This window comes from Mus pahari, chromosome 5 (genome assembly GCF_900095145.1).
Source record: "Mus pahari chromosome 5, PAHARI_EIJ_v1.1, whole genome shotgun sequence".
Classification (NCBI taxonomy): domain Eukaryota; kingdom Metazoa; phylum Chordata; class Mammalia; order Rodentia; family Muridae; genus Mus; species Mus pahari.
In genome coordinates, this window is record NC_034594.1 from 63,149,566 (window position 1) to 63,162,450 (window position 12,885).

The following is a 12,885-nucleotide window of genomic DNA, read 5'->3' on the forward strand; positions in this document are numbered from 1 at the left end:
ACACACACACACACACACACACACATCCTTGGCTTCCTTGTCTGATATATCTCCTGGCGACCATTCCCTCCCAGATGTCTTAAAGCTCTCCCATTGCTTACCTGCTTTCCCAGTCAAAGCAGTGACAGGGCCCATGGCTCCTGCCAGAGCCGCAGAGCTGGACTCTAAGCATAGGCTCAGCCAGTCACCTCCACTCTAACTTATAAGGGTCACCTATCACCACGGGCATCCTAAGTTATCCTTACCAATGATCTCATCCACTTGGTTCTGCCGTGTCTCTGGCTCCTGTAGGTTCTCTTGTTTCACAGAACAGGGCTGTGCCCAGTTTTTATGTGTGCATAGGTTTGTCCCTGAAAAAGAAGAGAATGTTACTTGAAGAGTTCTTGTCCATTCCCTTGGAAAAACAACGGACGGTGTTCCGTTCTTTCTTCCCTGACACTTGACTGCAGAGAACAAGCATAGTGATAAAGTTTTGCCACCTTAGCCAGGTGTGATGGCTCACACCTGTGATCCCAACACTTGGAAGGTTGAGACAGGAGGGGTCAATCATGAGTTCAAGGCCAACAAGTCTACATATAATAAGACTCAGTCTCAAAGATGGAAAGAAAGAGAGTGGGAAGAGAAGGCGGGAAGGAAGGGACAACTGAATGAGCAGACGATCCTTTCCCACTTAACTTTCTAGCTTGCCCTACAACACACCTTCCTTTCCTCAGCTCCCAAGTTTATTACTCCCTCCACTCCATCTTTTCTGTTTTCTCTTTTCCCCTCCCCTTTAACTATCATTTACCAACCGATAATTAAATTATCTCAGTTTAAGTTTGCATTCTTTAACATAATTAACTTAATTTTTTAACTCTATTAAGACCTGAAGTTCTCCTACCAGGCAGCAGTGGCCTAATCCCAGCACTCAGGAGGCAGAGGCAGGATGATTTCTGAGTTCAAGGCCAGCCTGGTCTACAGAGCGAGTTCCTGGACAGCCAGGGCTACACAGAGAACCCGTCTCAAAACAACAAACAAATGAAAAAGACCTGAAGTTCTCAATGTAATGCTTTAAACTGTTCTATCCTCAGGTTCTCTATCCAAAAACTCAACCAGCTGTGGATCAAGCACACTTGGGACGAATAGTTTACATCTGCACTGAGCAGGAATACATGTTTTTCTTGCCATTATCTCCTAAATGGTGGGAAAAGGCAGTGAATAGTTGCTTATGTATTGTGAGCAAGCTAGAAATGACTTAAACAAGAGGATGTGTATAGGTTACATTAAAGATTTGAACATCTGTGGGTCTGGATATCCATGAAGAGGATTTAATTCCCTGAGGATACTGAGAGACAAACTATCTGCATAAATGTAATTCCTACAATTGCTTTTATTTTCAAAATCTTGTTAATTCTGTAGGGTGTGTGTGTGTGTGTGTGTGTGTGTGCGCGCAGAGAGAGAGAGAGAGAGAGAGAGAGAGAGAGAGAGAGAGAGAGAGAGAGAGAGAGAGAGAGAGAGAGAACACACCGTGGTGCACTTGTAAAAGTCAGACAACTTTCAGGAGTCAGTTCTCAATTTTCAGTGTACAGGTTCCAGAAAATGAACTCAGGTCATCGGGCTTAATGGCAAGTAAGTCCCTTTTTCTACTGCACCATCTTGCTGGCCTTGAAGTTTCCCACATAAACACACCAGCAATATCACTGTACCAACACGCATGTTCAATGTTCAGTGTAAAGAGTTATTGCTATTATGTGACAGATCTTATGATACAGTCATGCCAGATCACCTTCCTGAGTGGGCTAACAGGCAGGGCCTGGAGGCAGAGGAAAAAGGACTCAAAAGAGCTCCTGGGCTTACTGCTTGTAGACCTGGACATGTACCCACATTAGCAAAGAAGGATCTTTGGCAAAGAAGGATGAACAGAGGTTAAATCGGGGAAGATTTGTGATGAAGAGGCTGAGCGTAGTTTGGTGCACTACACTTGAGTTGCCTAAACTGAGATGGCAGTCTGCGCTCACCACCCCATGAGGCTATAGGAAAATCTACCTCGGGTCAGCAGGGAGGCTGGCCACCTGTCCTCCTGCCCCTGAAGCATCCCAGCAGCTGTTTGCAGAGGTTGCCTTGGCAATGAATTAAGTTGCCAAGCTGGGAGGTTGTGATGGCGGTCGCTTAAGTGGCTACAGCAGCTGGCCACTCAAGACGGGCTGAAGCTGGGCATCCCGAGTAGCAGCGGCTGAAGAGGCAGCCTCTTGAATGAAGGAGACCTTACAGATGTTATGGCAATAAGGGTTGCCCCAGCAGCCACAGAGGCTGGAGCAGATGTAGCTGCCAGGATGACTGCCTTGCCAGGCTCAGAGGCCAGTGATGGCAATGGCTGGCCCTGAGTCCTGCTTGCAGACTAGGGTAACATGCTTGTTCGGGCTCACTGCAGGGTGGAGCTGTCAGCCAAAGGTCTGGGTGTTAGGAACTCTGCTTACCCACCCAGGTGGTTTCAGCACCATACATAAACACATCCTGTGTTCAAGAAACAGAGGTAATCAGGAAACACACACACACACACACACACACACACTCCGGGGCAAGGTGGGACTCTTCCTGTTCTATCTCACTCATTGAGTCCCCTCCGTCCCTTCTTCCTCCTAGATATCTTTCACTGTGATCTTTCTTACTTGTAAGTTTGAGGGTCACACACATTCCCATGCCACAGTGGTGACTTTAACCACTCAATATAATGACAATCTCCATACCAATCTGCCGAGCTGGGAAAGTAGGGCGAGGCTGAGCTCACCTCTGTAGCTCACCACGTGATGGTTCATCTATCTGTGCTCTATCCTCAGCCTCTATGCAGTCTCACCCAAGACACTCTTAGGTCCCCTTTGGCCCTTACATACAGACAGGATGAGAGCAGCAGGCAACAGAGCAAGCAAGAGGCTAAAGGGGTCTGGTCTACCCTCTCCTAGAGCTGGAAGGTATTAGGTTTACTGGAAATTTAAGAGACAGAAAAAAAGAAAGGGGTCCCAGGAGTCATGGCTGGGACAATGTGGCTATTCTGAGCTTGGGTGTTGGAAGCTATGATGAGCTGCACCTCAGGAGGAAATATGGTCATTTGAGGACCCCAGAGGGCACCCAGTAAGCCCTGCTCATTCATATCTTCCTCTTTCAGCTCATTTTCCTCAGCTTCCATCAGGAGTCCATCTATAAGCAACCCGGCTTCTCTCACAAGGAGGCCTTGGTGCATTTGGGCTTCACCAGATTTGAGGGTCACTCAGCTTCTATCTCTCCTGTCTCTCCAGGGGAACTTCGCAGCTCACTGCTCACTGTCTCCTTGACTGCTATGCTCCAGCCTCTATTTCTACTCTTGAACGATAACCCCCAATCCGGATTTACCAACCACCTTTGCTATCACCGATTGTCTCTTCTCCTTCACTTGGAACCCACACTCAGAGACCCAGTCTAAGCTCACTGTGACTGAGCAGAATGTGTCCCAGCCCCAACAGATCATTTGTAACTTGACACCATGCCACACTGAAGTTGGATCAGTGGCTCAGTGGTTTAAAGCACTCGAGGCTTTTGCAGAGGTCCCAGGTTCAGCTCTGGGTACCAGCATGATAGCTCCCAAGTGTCCAGAACTCCAGTTGCAGGGGCTCTGACCCCTTCTTCTGACCTCTGTGCGTAGCGGGCAGGCATACAGTGCACAGACATGCAAGTAAAAACACTCATACACATGAAATAAAATAAATAGGTCATTTTTTAAAAAAAACCATCACCCATCTACTTCTCCTACCCCTTCAGAGTTCTCTGCACAGCACTACCCATCCCCCACCCCACCCCACCCCACCCCCAACCCCGGAGCTCTGGTGTCCAAGCTTCTTTTACCTGAGTTCTAAGTACCTTGCTCATAACTTGGGTGCACAGTGGCAAGCTTCTTCTCTTCCTGCTTACGTTTCTGGGGAGAGGATCGGTCCTGTAGCTCTGAGCAGAGGGAGAAAAGCCTTAGTCCCTGCGGGTCGGCGAGGAGTGCATCACCACCGCATGCCCTGGACCGTGGGGTGGGAGTCCAGTCGGAACAATCGCACGGAGGGAGCATCTGTGAGTTTTCATAGTCTAGTGGGAAGCAAACCCTTGGGTCACTCTGCATAGCAATGGCTTTTATGGCTGGAAGAGTTTGTCCCTTCCTACAGGGCAGACAAGAGGAGAAAGCAAAACAAAATCCCTGGCTGGGGTGGGTGAGTGGGGAGGTGTCCTATAAACTGATAGTTCTCAACCCATGGGTCACAACCCCTTTGGAGTTGAAAAGCCCTTTCACAGGGGTCCCCTAAGACCGTGGGAAAACATGGATACTTATATTACTGATGTTCTTATTCACAACAGTAGCAAAATTACAGTAATAAAGTAGCAACAAAATAGTTTTATGGTTGGAGGCTCACCATAACATGAAGAACTGTATTAAAGGGTTACAGCACTAGGGAGGTTGAGAACCACTGCTATAGACAATAAACTTGAGGTTTGGGGGGCTTGGGGTTTTCTTTTGTTTTTATTAAAGACTATGTATGATAGTATGTGCTTTATGTGGGCGTGAGTGTAGGTGTCTGTGGAGGCCAGGAGAGGGTGTTGACCCAGGAGCTGAAATTACAGGTGGTTTTGAACAATGTAGGTGCTGGGAATCAAGCTCAGGTTCTCTGCAAGAATAGCAGATGCTCTTAGCTGCTAAGTCGACTCTCCAGCTCCTTTCTTGGGTTATAAGCATGATAACACCGTGGAAACATCTTAAAAAGTAATTAATTGGGGGGTGGGAACTTAGCTCAGTGGTAGAGAGCTTGCCTAACAAGTCCAGGGTCCTAGGTTCATTCCTCAGATCCAGGAAAAAAAAATAATTAGTTGCTCAATTAAGTGTAATGAAATCTTATGTCAGTTCAAGGGAAGGCATGTCCCATAGGCTCTATAGACCTCAGGGAAGAAACAGGGGTCCCCTCTGGAGTAGCGTGAATAAGGTCATAGACCCACAAAGGTGGTGGTGGTGGTGGTGGTGGTGGTGGTGGTGGTGGTGGTGGTGGTGGTAGTTGTTAAAGGTCAAGAGCATCAGAGATGAGGTCAGCAAAGAGGGGAGCTTGAGATTCCTTGGGAGAAGAAGGATGAGCAGGAAAGAGCAAGACACTGATAGCCTCAGGGCAGTTCAGGCACAAGCAGAAAAAAGGGGGCTTCGGGAGCTAAATTGGGAGTGAAAGAAACACCAAGATTTCATGAAAAGAACTGGAGAGACCGCCCACAAGGTGAGACAGTATTGGCTGTTATGTCTACAACGCCCGGTTCAGGCGATGGCACACCGTGAGCAATTTGGCTATACAGATTAAATGAATGAAAACAGAGTTATATTTCTCGGGGAACACTAAAGAGGGGGCAGAAAGAATTTAAGAGCTGGAGGATGGGAGTGACCGCTATGAAGCGCTGTCTTCTGGATATCATATGACTGCCAAGTTCACAAACACAGAGCAGCTGCGATTGCCCTACAAGATCTGCATAAGAGCGAGCCAATCAGCTTGTCAGCACTGCTGGGGGGGGGGGGAGGGACTCACGAGGCTCCACCCTTAGCTGAGTTACTATTGGCAGCATTTGGTTTCTGGTAGAGAGAGTAGGGGTAGGGGGCGTGGCTGCTGGTAGGTTGTTAGCACTTCAGTGGCTGTCCCACACCTATGTACACCTGAGCAGCACTAAATGTTCTGTAGGTTATAAAAAGGAGAAGGAGGAAGAAGACGGAGACAAAAATGACAGTGAAGAACATGGAAGTGTAAGGGAGGGTTGGAGGGGATTTGATGATGTCAAGGTCAGTTTGGAACTCATACATTGTATACTTGTATGAGTTTATCAAATAATAAACAAAAAATTAAGATAGAATTTCACTGCAAAAGGGTGGTGAGAGAAGAGATTACCAGTTTCCAGGCTTTTATGAATCTCTCTTAACGCAGGATATTCCTTCAGGTTCACTCTGTTAAACAGAGCCCATAGAAACGATGAGTCCCACTTCTCCAGGTGACTGAGAACATTGTACACCACTTTTGCTACGGGAACCGAGTTCCTACAGGCTTCGTAAGAATCCTTTTAAAAAGTTCAACAGAGAGAGTGTCAAAGCATAGTTTCATCAGACACAGGTAGACATTATAATGAAATACTGTCTGGGGGCCTGTGGATTCTAGTTTCTCTGGGAAATCCCACGCTGGGAGCCTTGCAGCCAGAGCAGAGACTGGTTCAGGTGAAAGACTTATCTCTGGGTTCTCATAACTTGAGAACCAGCTAAACTTCCATATGAATATTTCCATATTTCCTGGCCTAAATTTCATCTTTTTTTTTTTTTTTTTGGTTTTTNCTGGCTGTCCTGGAACTCACTTTGTAGACCAGGCTGGCCTCGAACTCAGAAATCTGCCTGCCTCTGCCTCCCGAGTGCTGGGATTAAAGGCGTGCGCTGCCACGCCTGGCTCTCATCTTTTTAATAAACAGATTGTAACTTTGCTATTGGCAGATTGAGGAAAGATTGAAGTTCCTTTCTCGAAAACCTGGGGGTATTCTTTCCAGAATTATAAATCAATCTACTTTTCCCCACCAATTCCTGTCTTTGTTTTGCTATAAATCATTGATTGACAAGCCTTTTTTTTTTTTTACATTATATTGAATAGAGTAAGGAACTCAGAATTTATTTTCAATATGTTTACAATAGACCCCTGTATCTATTATTCTCTTTCTTTCGTTATTTTAACCTTGCTTTATTGTAAGTTGCTAATCAGTATCCATCAGTGGAACTGAGCAATTTCTCCTTTCTTTCATTTTTTTTTTTTTTGTAGGTACATCGTGTGGGAGTGGGGAGTGGTGGTGGTAAGGAGGGGATTAGAACACAACAAGTGCTACTCAGTCACTTTACATCCCAGCCTTGTTGCGATTCAGCCACAGTGCCTTCATTTAGAAGCAAAAGTGGCATGTTACTTTCTACATGATAGAATAGTTAACAACAGGGCTGGAGAGATAGCTCAGTGGGTAAGAGCAGTCAGTGCTCTTCCGAAGGTCCTGAGTTCAAATCCCAGCAACCACATGGTGGTTCACAACCATCCGTAATGAGATCAGATGCCCTCTTCTGGTGCATCTGAAGACAGCTACAGTGTAGTTATATATAATAATAAATAATTAAATCTTTGGGCCAGAGCAAGCCGGGACTGAGAGAGTGGGGCCAACTGGAGTGAGCAGGTTGACCAGAGCGAGCAGAGGTCTTAAAAATTCAATTTCCAACAACCACCTGAAGGCTCACAACCATCTGTACAGCTACAGTGTGCTCACATACATAAAATAAATAAATCTTAAATAAGTAAATAAATAAATAAGTTAAGAATAGTTAACAACAACTAAAGGGTGTTCCCATGGAAGGTATACCAGGCTTTTTAGCGACCTAGAGAACCATAGCATCCAAGATAGCAAGTACCAGTTAACAGACTCAGTTGTGATGAGGTGATGGACACATGTCACTTACAGCATAGAGTTTGTCTGTGATGAAGGAGCGGTCCCTTAGGCTTTCTAGGAAAGGAAACAGCTTGGTAATTGCATGAGCAATTTCTATTTTATTTTCCTTGAAGTAATTTAAAAATACCTCATTAAAACATTCCTCTTTCTGGATCACTCCAAACATGCTAAGGTGGAGAGGAGAGAACATAGTGAGAAAATAAGCATAGGGATTCTGTGGCACATTCCCCAGCCTCTCCCACAAAAGAAACCCAGCCCAAATGACTTCACACAAACTACTAAACTCAAATAAACTCTGCCGGTAAACAAAGGAGAGAAGGAGGAGGAGGAAGGGGGAGGAGGAGGAGGAGGAAGAGGAGGAGGAGGGGGGAGGAGGAGGAGGAGAAGAAGAAGAAGAAGGGGAAAAGGAAGAAAGACTTCCCAACTTGCTATAGAAGGACAGAAAAATCTTGACACTCAAATTTAAAAAGATGTAAAAAAATAAAATAAAATAAGATGTAACATGTTAGTATCTTTTGCAGATGCAGACTGGAAATACAAAACAAAACAGTGATTCTAATACAGAAACATTCACAGGCATAACTCATGACTAAGGAGGACCTTTTCCAGGAATGAAAGACATATTTAACATTTAACATTCAAGGACTAGGGGGTTGGAGATGGCTCCGTGGTTATGAGTACTGTCTGCTCTTCCAGAGAACCCAGCACCCACATGGCAGGTCACAACTGTCTCCAACTCCAGCTTCACGATTTGACACCCTCACACAGACATCCAGGCAAACATCAGGCAAAACTTCAATGCATATAAAATAAAAATTTAAAAACCACTCAAAAAGAAAGAGTCAAGGACTATATCATCACACTGACAGAAGTAATGGTATAAAAAAAAAAGTTAACTTCAGAAGGCCAAGAAAAGATAGTTGATAAAATTAAACATTTGTTCATTATTTTAACCCTAAGAAAACTAAAATGATCGAAAGTAAATGGATTGATTTAATCGAATATGTAGACATGCCTACAAACTAAATCCTGTGACAAGCATTAAACTTGGATATTAAATATTTTCCCACTCAAGCTGAGTACAAGACACAGGCACACACTATCACCATTTCCATTCAATGTGGTTTGGAAAGCCTAGCCAATACAATAGGTAAGAAAGAGAAAAATTTAAATAAGCCTTAAAAGAAAGAACTAGCCACTAGTTGTGGTGTGCACACCTTCAATCCCAACATTTGTGAGGCAAAGGTAGGCAGATCTCTGAGTTTAAGGCCAGGCGGTCTACAGGTCAAGATCCAGGACAGTCAGGGCTACATGGAGAAATCCTGTCTCAAAAGAAGAGGACGAAGAAGACTAAAGAGGAAATGAAAGAGGAGACGGAGGTGGGCTTTGGGGAGGAAGAGGAGGAGGAGGAAGAGGAAGAGGAGGAGATACATGATGAAAGAAAAATAAATAACTATAACTACCATTGTTTTCAGGGGACTATATACTTAGAAAAGCTAAAATAATTTGTAAGCAAACTAATAGACTTAATTAGTAATTTCATCAAAGTATCTGGTATCATAAGCCATCACCAATAAGGATAAATCTATCAAAAAGCATGTGAAAATACTAAATGAAAATCACAAGCCAGACACAGTGGTACACACACCTGGTTCTTTTTTTTTTTTTTAAAGATTTATTTATTTATTTTATGTAAGTACACTGTAGCTGTCTTCAGACACTCCAGAAGAGGGAGTCACATCTCACTAAGGATGGTTGCAAGCCACCATGTGGTTGCTGGGATTTGAACTCAGGACCTTCTGAAGAGCAGTCAGTGCTCTTAACCGCTGAGCCATCTCTCTAGCCCCACACACATGGTTCTTGTACTTAGAGGCTGAGGCAGAGGAGCCATGAGTTCAAGGCCAGCATGGATGACAAAGACCCTGTTTTGATTTGTTTTTTAAGACTTTTAAAACTTTTAAATGGATTATGGAATATAATAGATGCATACAGTGTAATTTTACTCAGCTATAAAACTAGAACTGTGAGCTCTGAGGGAAAGTGGATAAAAATGGAAAATATCATGTTAAGTGAGGTAACTCAGGCTTGGAAAGACAAACCCTGCATGTTCTCACCTAGATGCTGTGGGGTTTGAATAGGAATAGACTCCATAGACTTATGAGTGCTTGGCCATAGGGAGGAGCACTATTAGGAGGTGTGGCCTGGTTGGAGTAGGTGTGGTCTTGTTGGAGGAAGTGTGTCATTATGGGGGCCGCCTTTGAGGTCTCCTATGCTCAAGGTATGACCAGTGTGGAACACATTCTGTGGCCTGAAGATTAAGATGTAGAACTCTCAGCTTCCTCTCCAGCACCATGTCTCCCCACGTGCTGCCATGCTTCCCTCCATGACGATGATGGACTAAACCTCTGAAACTGTAAGCCGGGCCCAATTGAATGTTTACCTTTATAACAGTTGCCATGGTTATGGTGTCTTTCCAGAGCAAGAAAACCCTAAGACAAAGTAGATCCTAGTTTCTAACGGATGCATTTATGTGGGAGTGACTGTGTGTTAAGGAAAGAGTGGAAATCAGAAGAAAAGGAAAAGGAAAGGTTACAGTGTGTTGAGTGTCTGTGTGTGTAGCAAAACAATGTGAGTTCAAACTGGAAGGGTCCTGGGGGCGGAAAAGCTTAAGTGGAGAGATGGAGCAGGGAGATGGAGAGAGAAGAAGGGTAGAGGTGGGGGTCAACTAAAACTGTGTATGGAAGAACACTAAGGAAACCATTGCTTGGGTGAATAGAGACACTTCCAGAAGCTATAGGTCAGTAAGCAAAAATCTCGGTACCAAAAACTTATGGATCAGAGTGGCCTCTGCAACCTTCAAAACAATGCAGGCAATCTCCAATCCTGTCGATTGTCCACGAGGACTAGATGGTAAGATCCTATCATTAAAGACACCAAGAGCCTGGTCACAGGTCATAGAGAACCCAAGCTGGACCTGGTCCGGAAGCTTCCTCCCTGTGGCTATTCTTCACAGTTCGGGGAGTTACTTTGACAGTTGTTGGGGGAGAATTGTCATTAGTAGTCACCAGTGTACCCCATGTGCAAAATACTGACCAGCAGGGCAAGCTGAGCCCACCGGTTGGATAGTAGAAGCCAGCTATGACTGCTTACACAAGAGCATCACAAGATCAGGACCCTCAACATCCTGTCAAGGAAGCGGGAGAACTCATGGCCCACCCACCCTGAGGATTGATGCTTTGTTAGTATTTGAACTTGGGAGACAACTTCTTCACTGGTACAGCCACAGATGAGGCGCATGTGCTCCTGTACACAACCCTAACGAAACCGATTGGGTCACAAAAAGACAGGAGACTAGAAGGGAGCTAGGTGGGAAGAGGGCAGGGATTAGTGAGAGATGGACAATAATGAAACACATGAACCCCACTACTATGTATGATTTAAGTATATGAATTAAAAACATTCAAAGGGAAGAGGGGCTGAGGAAGTGGCTCAGTTGGTAAAATGCTTACCATACAAACATGAAGACCTGAATCCAAACCCCACACACAGGAATAGATGACCCAGAGGTCAAGAGCACTGGCAGAGAACCTGCCTGCATTCAGTTCCCAGGACCCACACGATGGCTTGCAACCATCCAGAACTCTCGTTCTAAGGGATCTGACACATACGGTATGTGCACACAGGCAGGCAAAAGGCTCACTCACACAGAGTAAAAATAAATAAATCTCTCCAAAAGATTTTTGTGTATTTTTAAATGATGACCAAATTTTCAATGGATTTTAAAGTTACAACACTAATAAAAGAACCAATTAGCACTGGCATTAAAAAAGAAAAAACACAGCCTGGCATGGTGGCACACACTTTTAGTCCCAGCATTTGGGAAGTGAAGGCAGGTGGATCTCTGTGAGTTTGAGGTCAGCCTGGTCTACAAAGCTAGGGCAGTTACACAGAGAGAACCAATTGTAGAAAGAAAGTAAGAGAGAGAGAGAGAGAGAGAGAGAGAGAGAGAGAGAGAGAGAGAGAGAGAGAAGACAGAGACAGAGACAGAGACAGAGACAGAGACAGAGGGAGGGGAGGGGGAAGGTGTACCTGTAATCCCAGCACTAGAGAGGCAGAGACAGAGGAATTTCTGGGACTTGCTGGCCCACCAGTCTAGCCAAATCAGCAAGTTCCAGATGCAATAAAACACAGTCCAAAACAAAACAAAAAAAAAAGGTGGAGAATGAATGAGGAAGAACACCTGATATTGACCTTTTACATGCACATGAATGGAGCTGTACACACACACACACACACACACACACACACACACACACACATCAGACACAGTTAAGAGAGTGAAAAGAAAGCTGGGTACTTATAGGGGACATTCAGGATAGCATTTGAAATGTAAATGAAGAAAATATAATAATAATAATAATAATAATAATAATAATAATAATAATAATAATAATAATAAAAGAAAGCGGGGTACTTTGGGATTTTGTGACTAATCCCAGCAAATTGTTTGCTCAGTCAGGAACACCCCCAACATCCAGGTATGGTGAATGGGGAGACAGACAGCATCCACAGTGCCAGCCCAGGGCCTGTCTGACCCAGGGAGCCAGCAGGTGCAACAGGGGAGAGTAAGACCACATTGCTCTTTGGCCCTCAGTAAGTCTGAGCAGATTAGGTCAGGCTCATCAGAATGGAGAAATGTAGGGAGGCTCCACGGGAGAGCTGCAAGATATGGAAACATCGTGAGTCAGAGAAAATGTCTGCGGATTACAGAGAGCTAATTAAGCTAGCATCTCCTATCCATGCTTGGTACCCAACCTTGATCTCTGGAGGAAGCAATTGATATAAATAGATGGAACCTTTCCATGCTGCATTAGACCTTGCATATGTTTGACTTTAGCATCTTCTTAACTGAGACTCTCTGGGATCACCCGAGACTTGCTGAGTACAGATGACAGCAGACTTTGAGGGTGCTTCACCAGGGATATAGGGTAATGGCTCAGGATGTTGTCTTATCCTGCTCATCCTCTGTGAAAGCCTTTGTTAAATAGATGACATGACAGAAGCCTCTGAATGTTTTACAGATTGGGGAAGACATTAGAGAAACATCTGGCTGCATCTAAGGGAACCAGGCTGGGAGATCTGTCTGCACAGGGTGCAAGGGCCAGGTACAGCTGTAAAATTCTTACAGTATTATGGTCTGGTAAGATGCATATTCAAGAAGTCAAAACATCATTATTTGCAGATGATATGATGATATACATAAGTGACCCTAAAAATTCCACCAGAGAACTCCTAAACCTGATAAACAGCTTCAGTGCAGTAGCTGGATATAAAATTAATCCAAACAAATCAATGGCCTTTATCTACAGAAAGGATAAAGAGGATGAGAAAGAAATTAGGGAAACA

At 44.5% G+C, this 12,885-nt stretch overlaps 1 protein-coding gene across 1 annotated transcript in view; it reads right to left on the reverse strand.

Moving 5' to 3' along the window:
* Nucleotides 1-12,885, reverse strand: part of LOC110322565 (nuclear body protein SP140-like protein) — a 62,532-nt gene that overhangs the window by 1,339 nt on the left and 48,308 nt on the right. The window contains exons 4-7 of the mRNA XM_021199263.1: nucleotides 7,490-7,646; nucleotides 5,907-6,072; nucleotides 3,871-3,951; nucleotides 246-350 (exon numbers count right to left, since the gene is read on the reverse strand). Of these exons, the coding sequence (XP_021054922.1) occupies nucleotides 246-350; nucleotides 3,871-3,951; nucleotides 5,907-6,072; nucleotides 7,490-7,645 (508 nt within the window). The 5' untranslated portion in view covers nucleotide 7,646. The remainder of the gene's footprint in view (nucleotides 1-245; nucleotides 351-3,870; nucleotides 3,952-5,906; nucleotides 6,073-7,489; nucleotides 7,647-12,885) is intronic.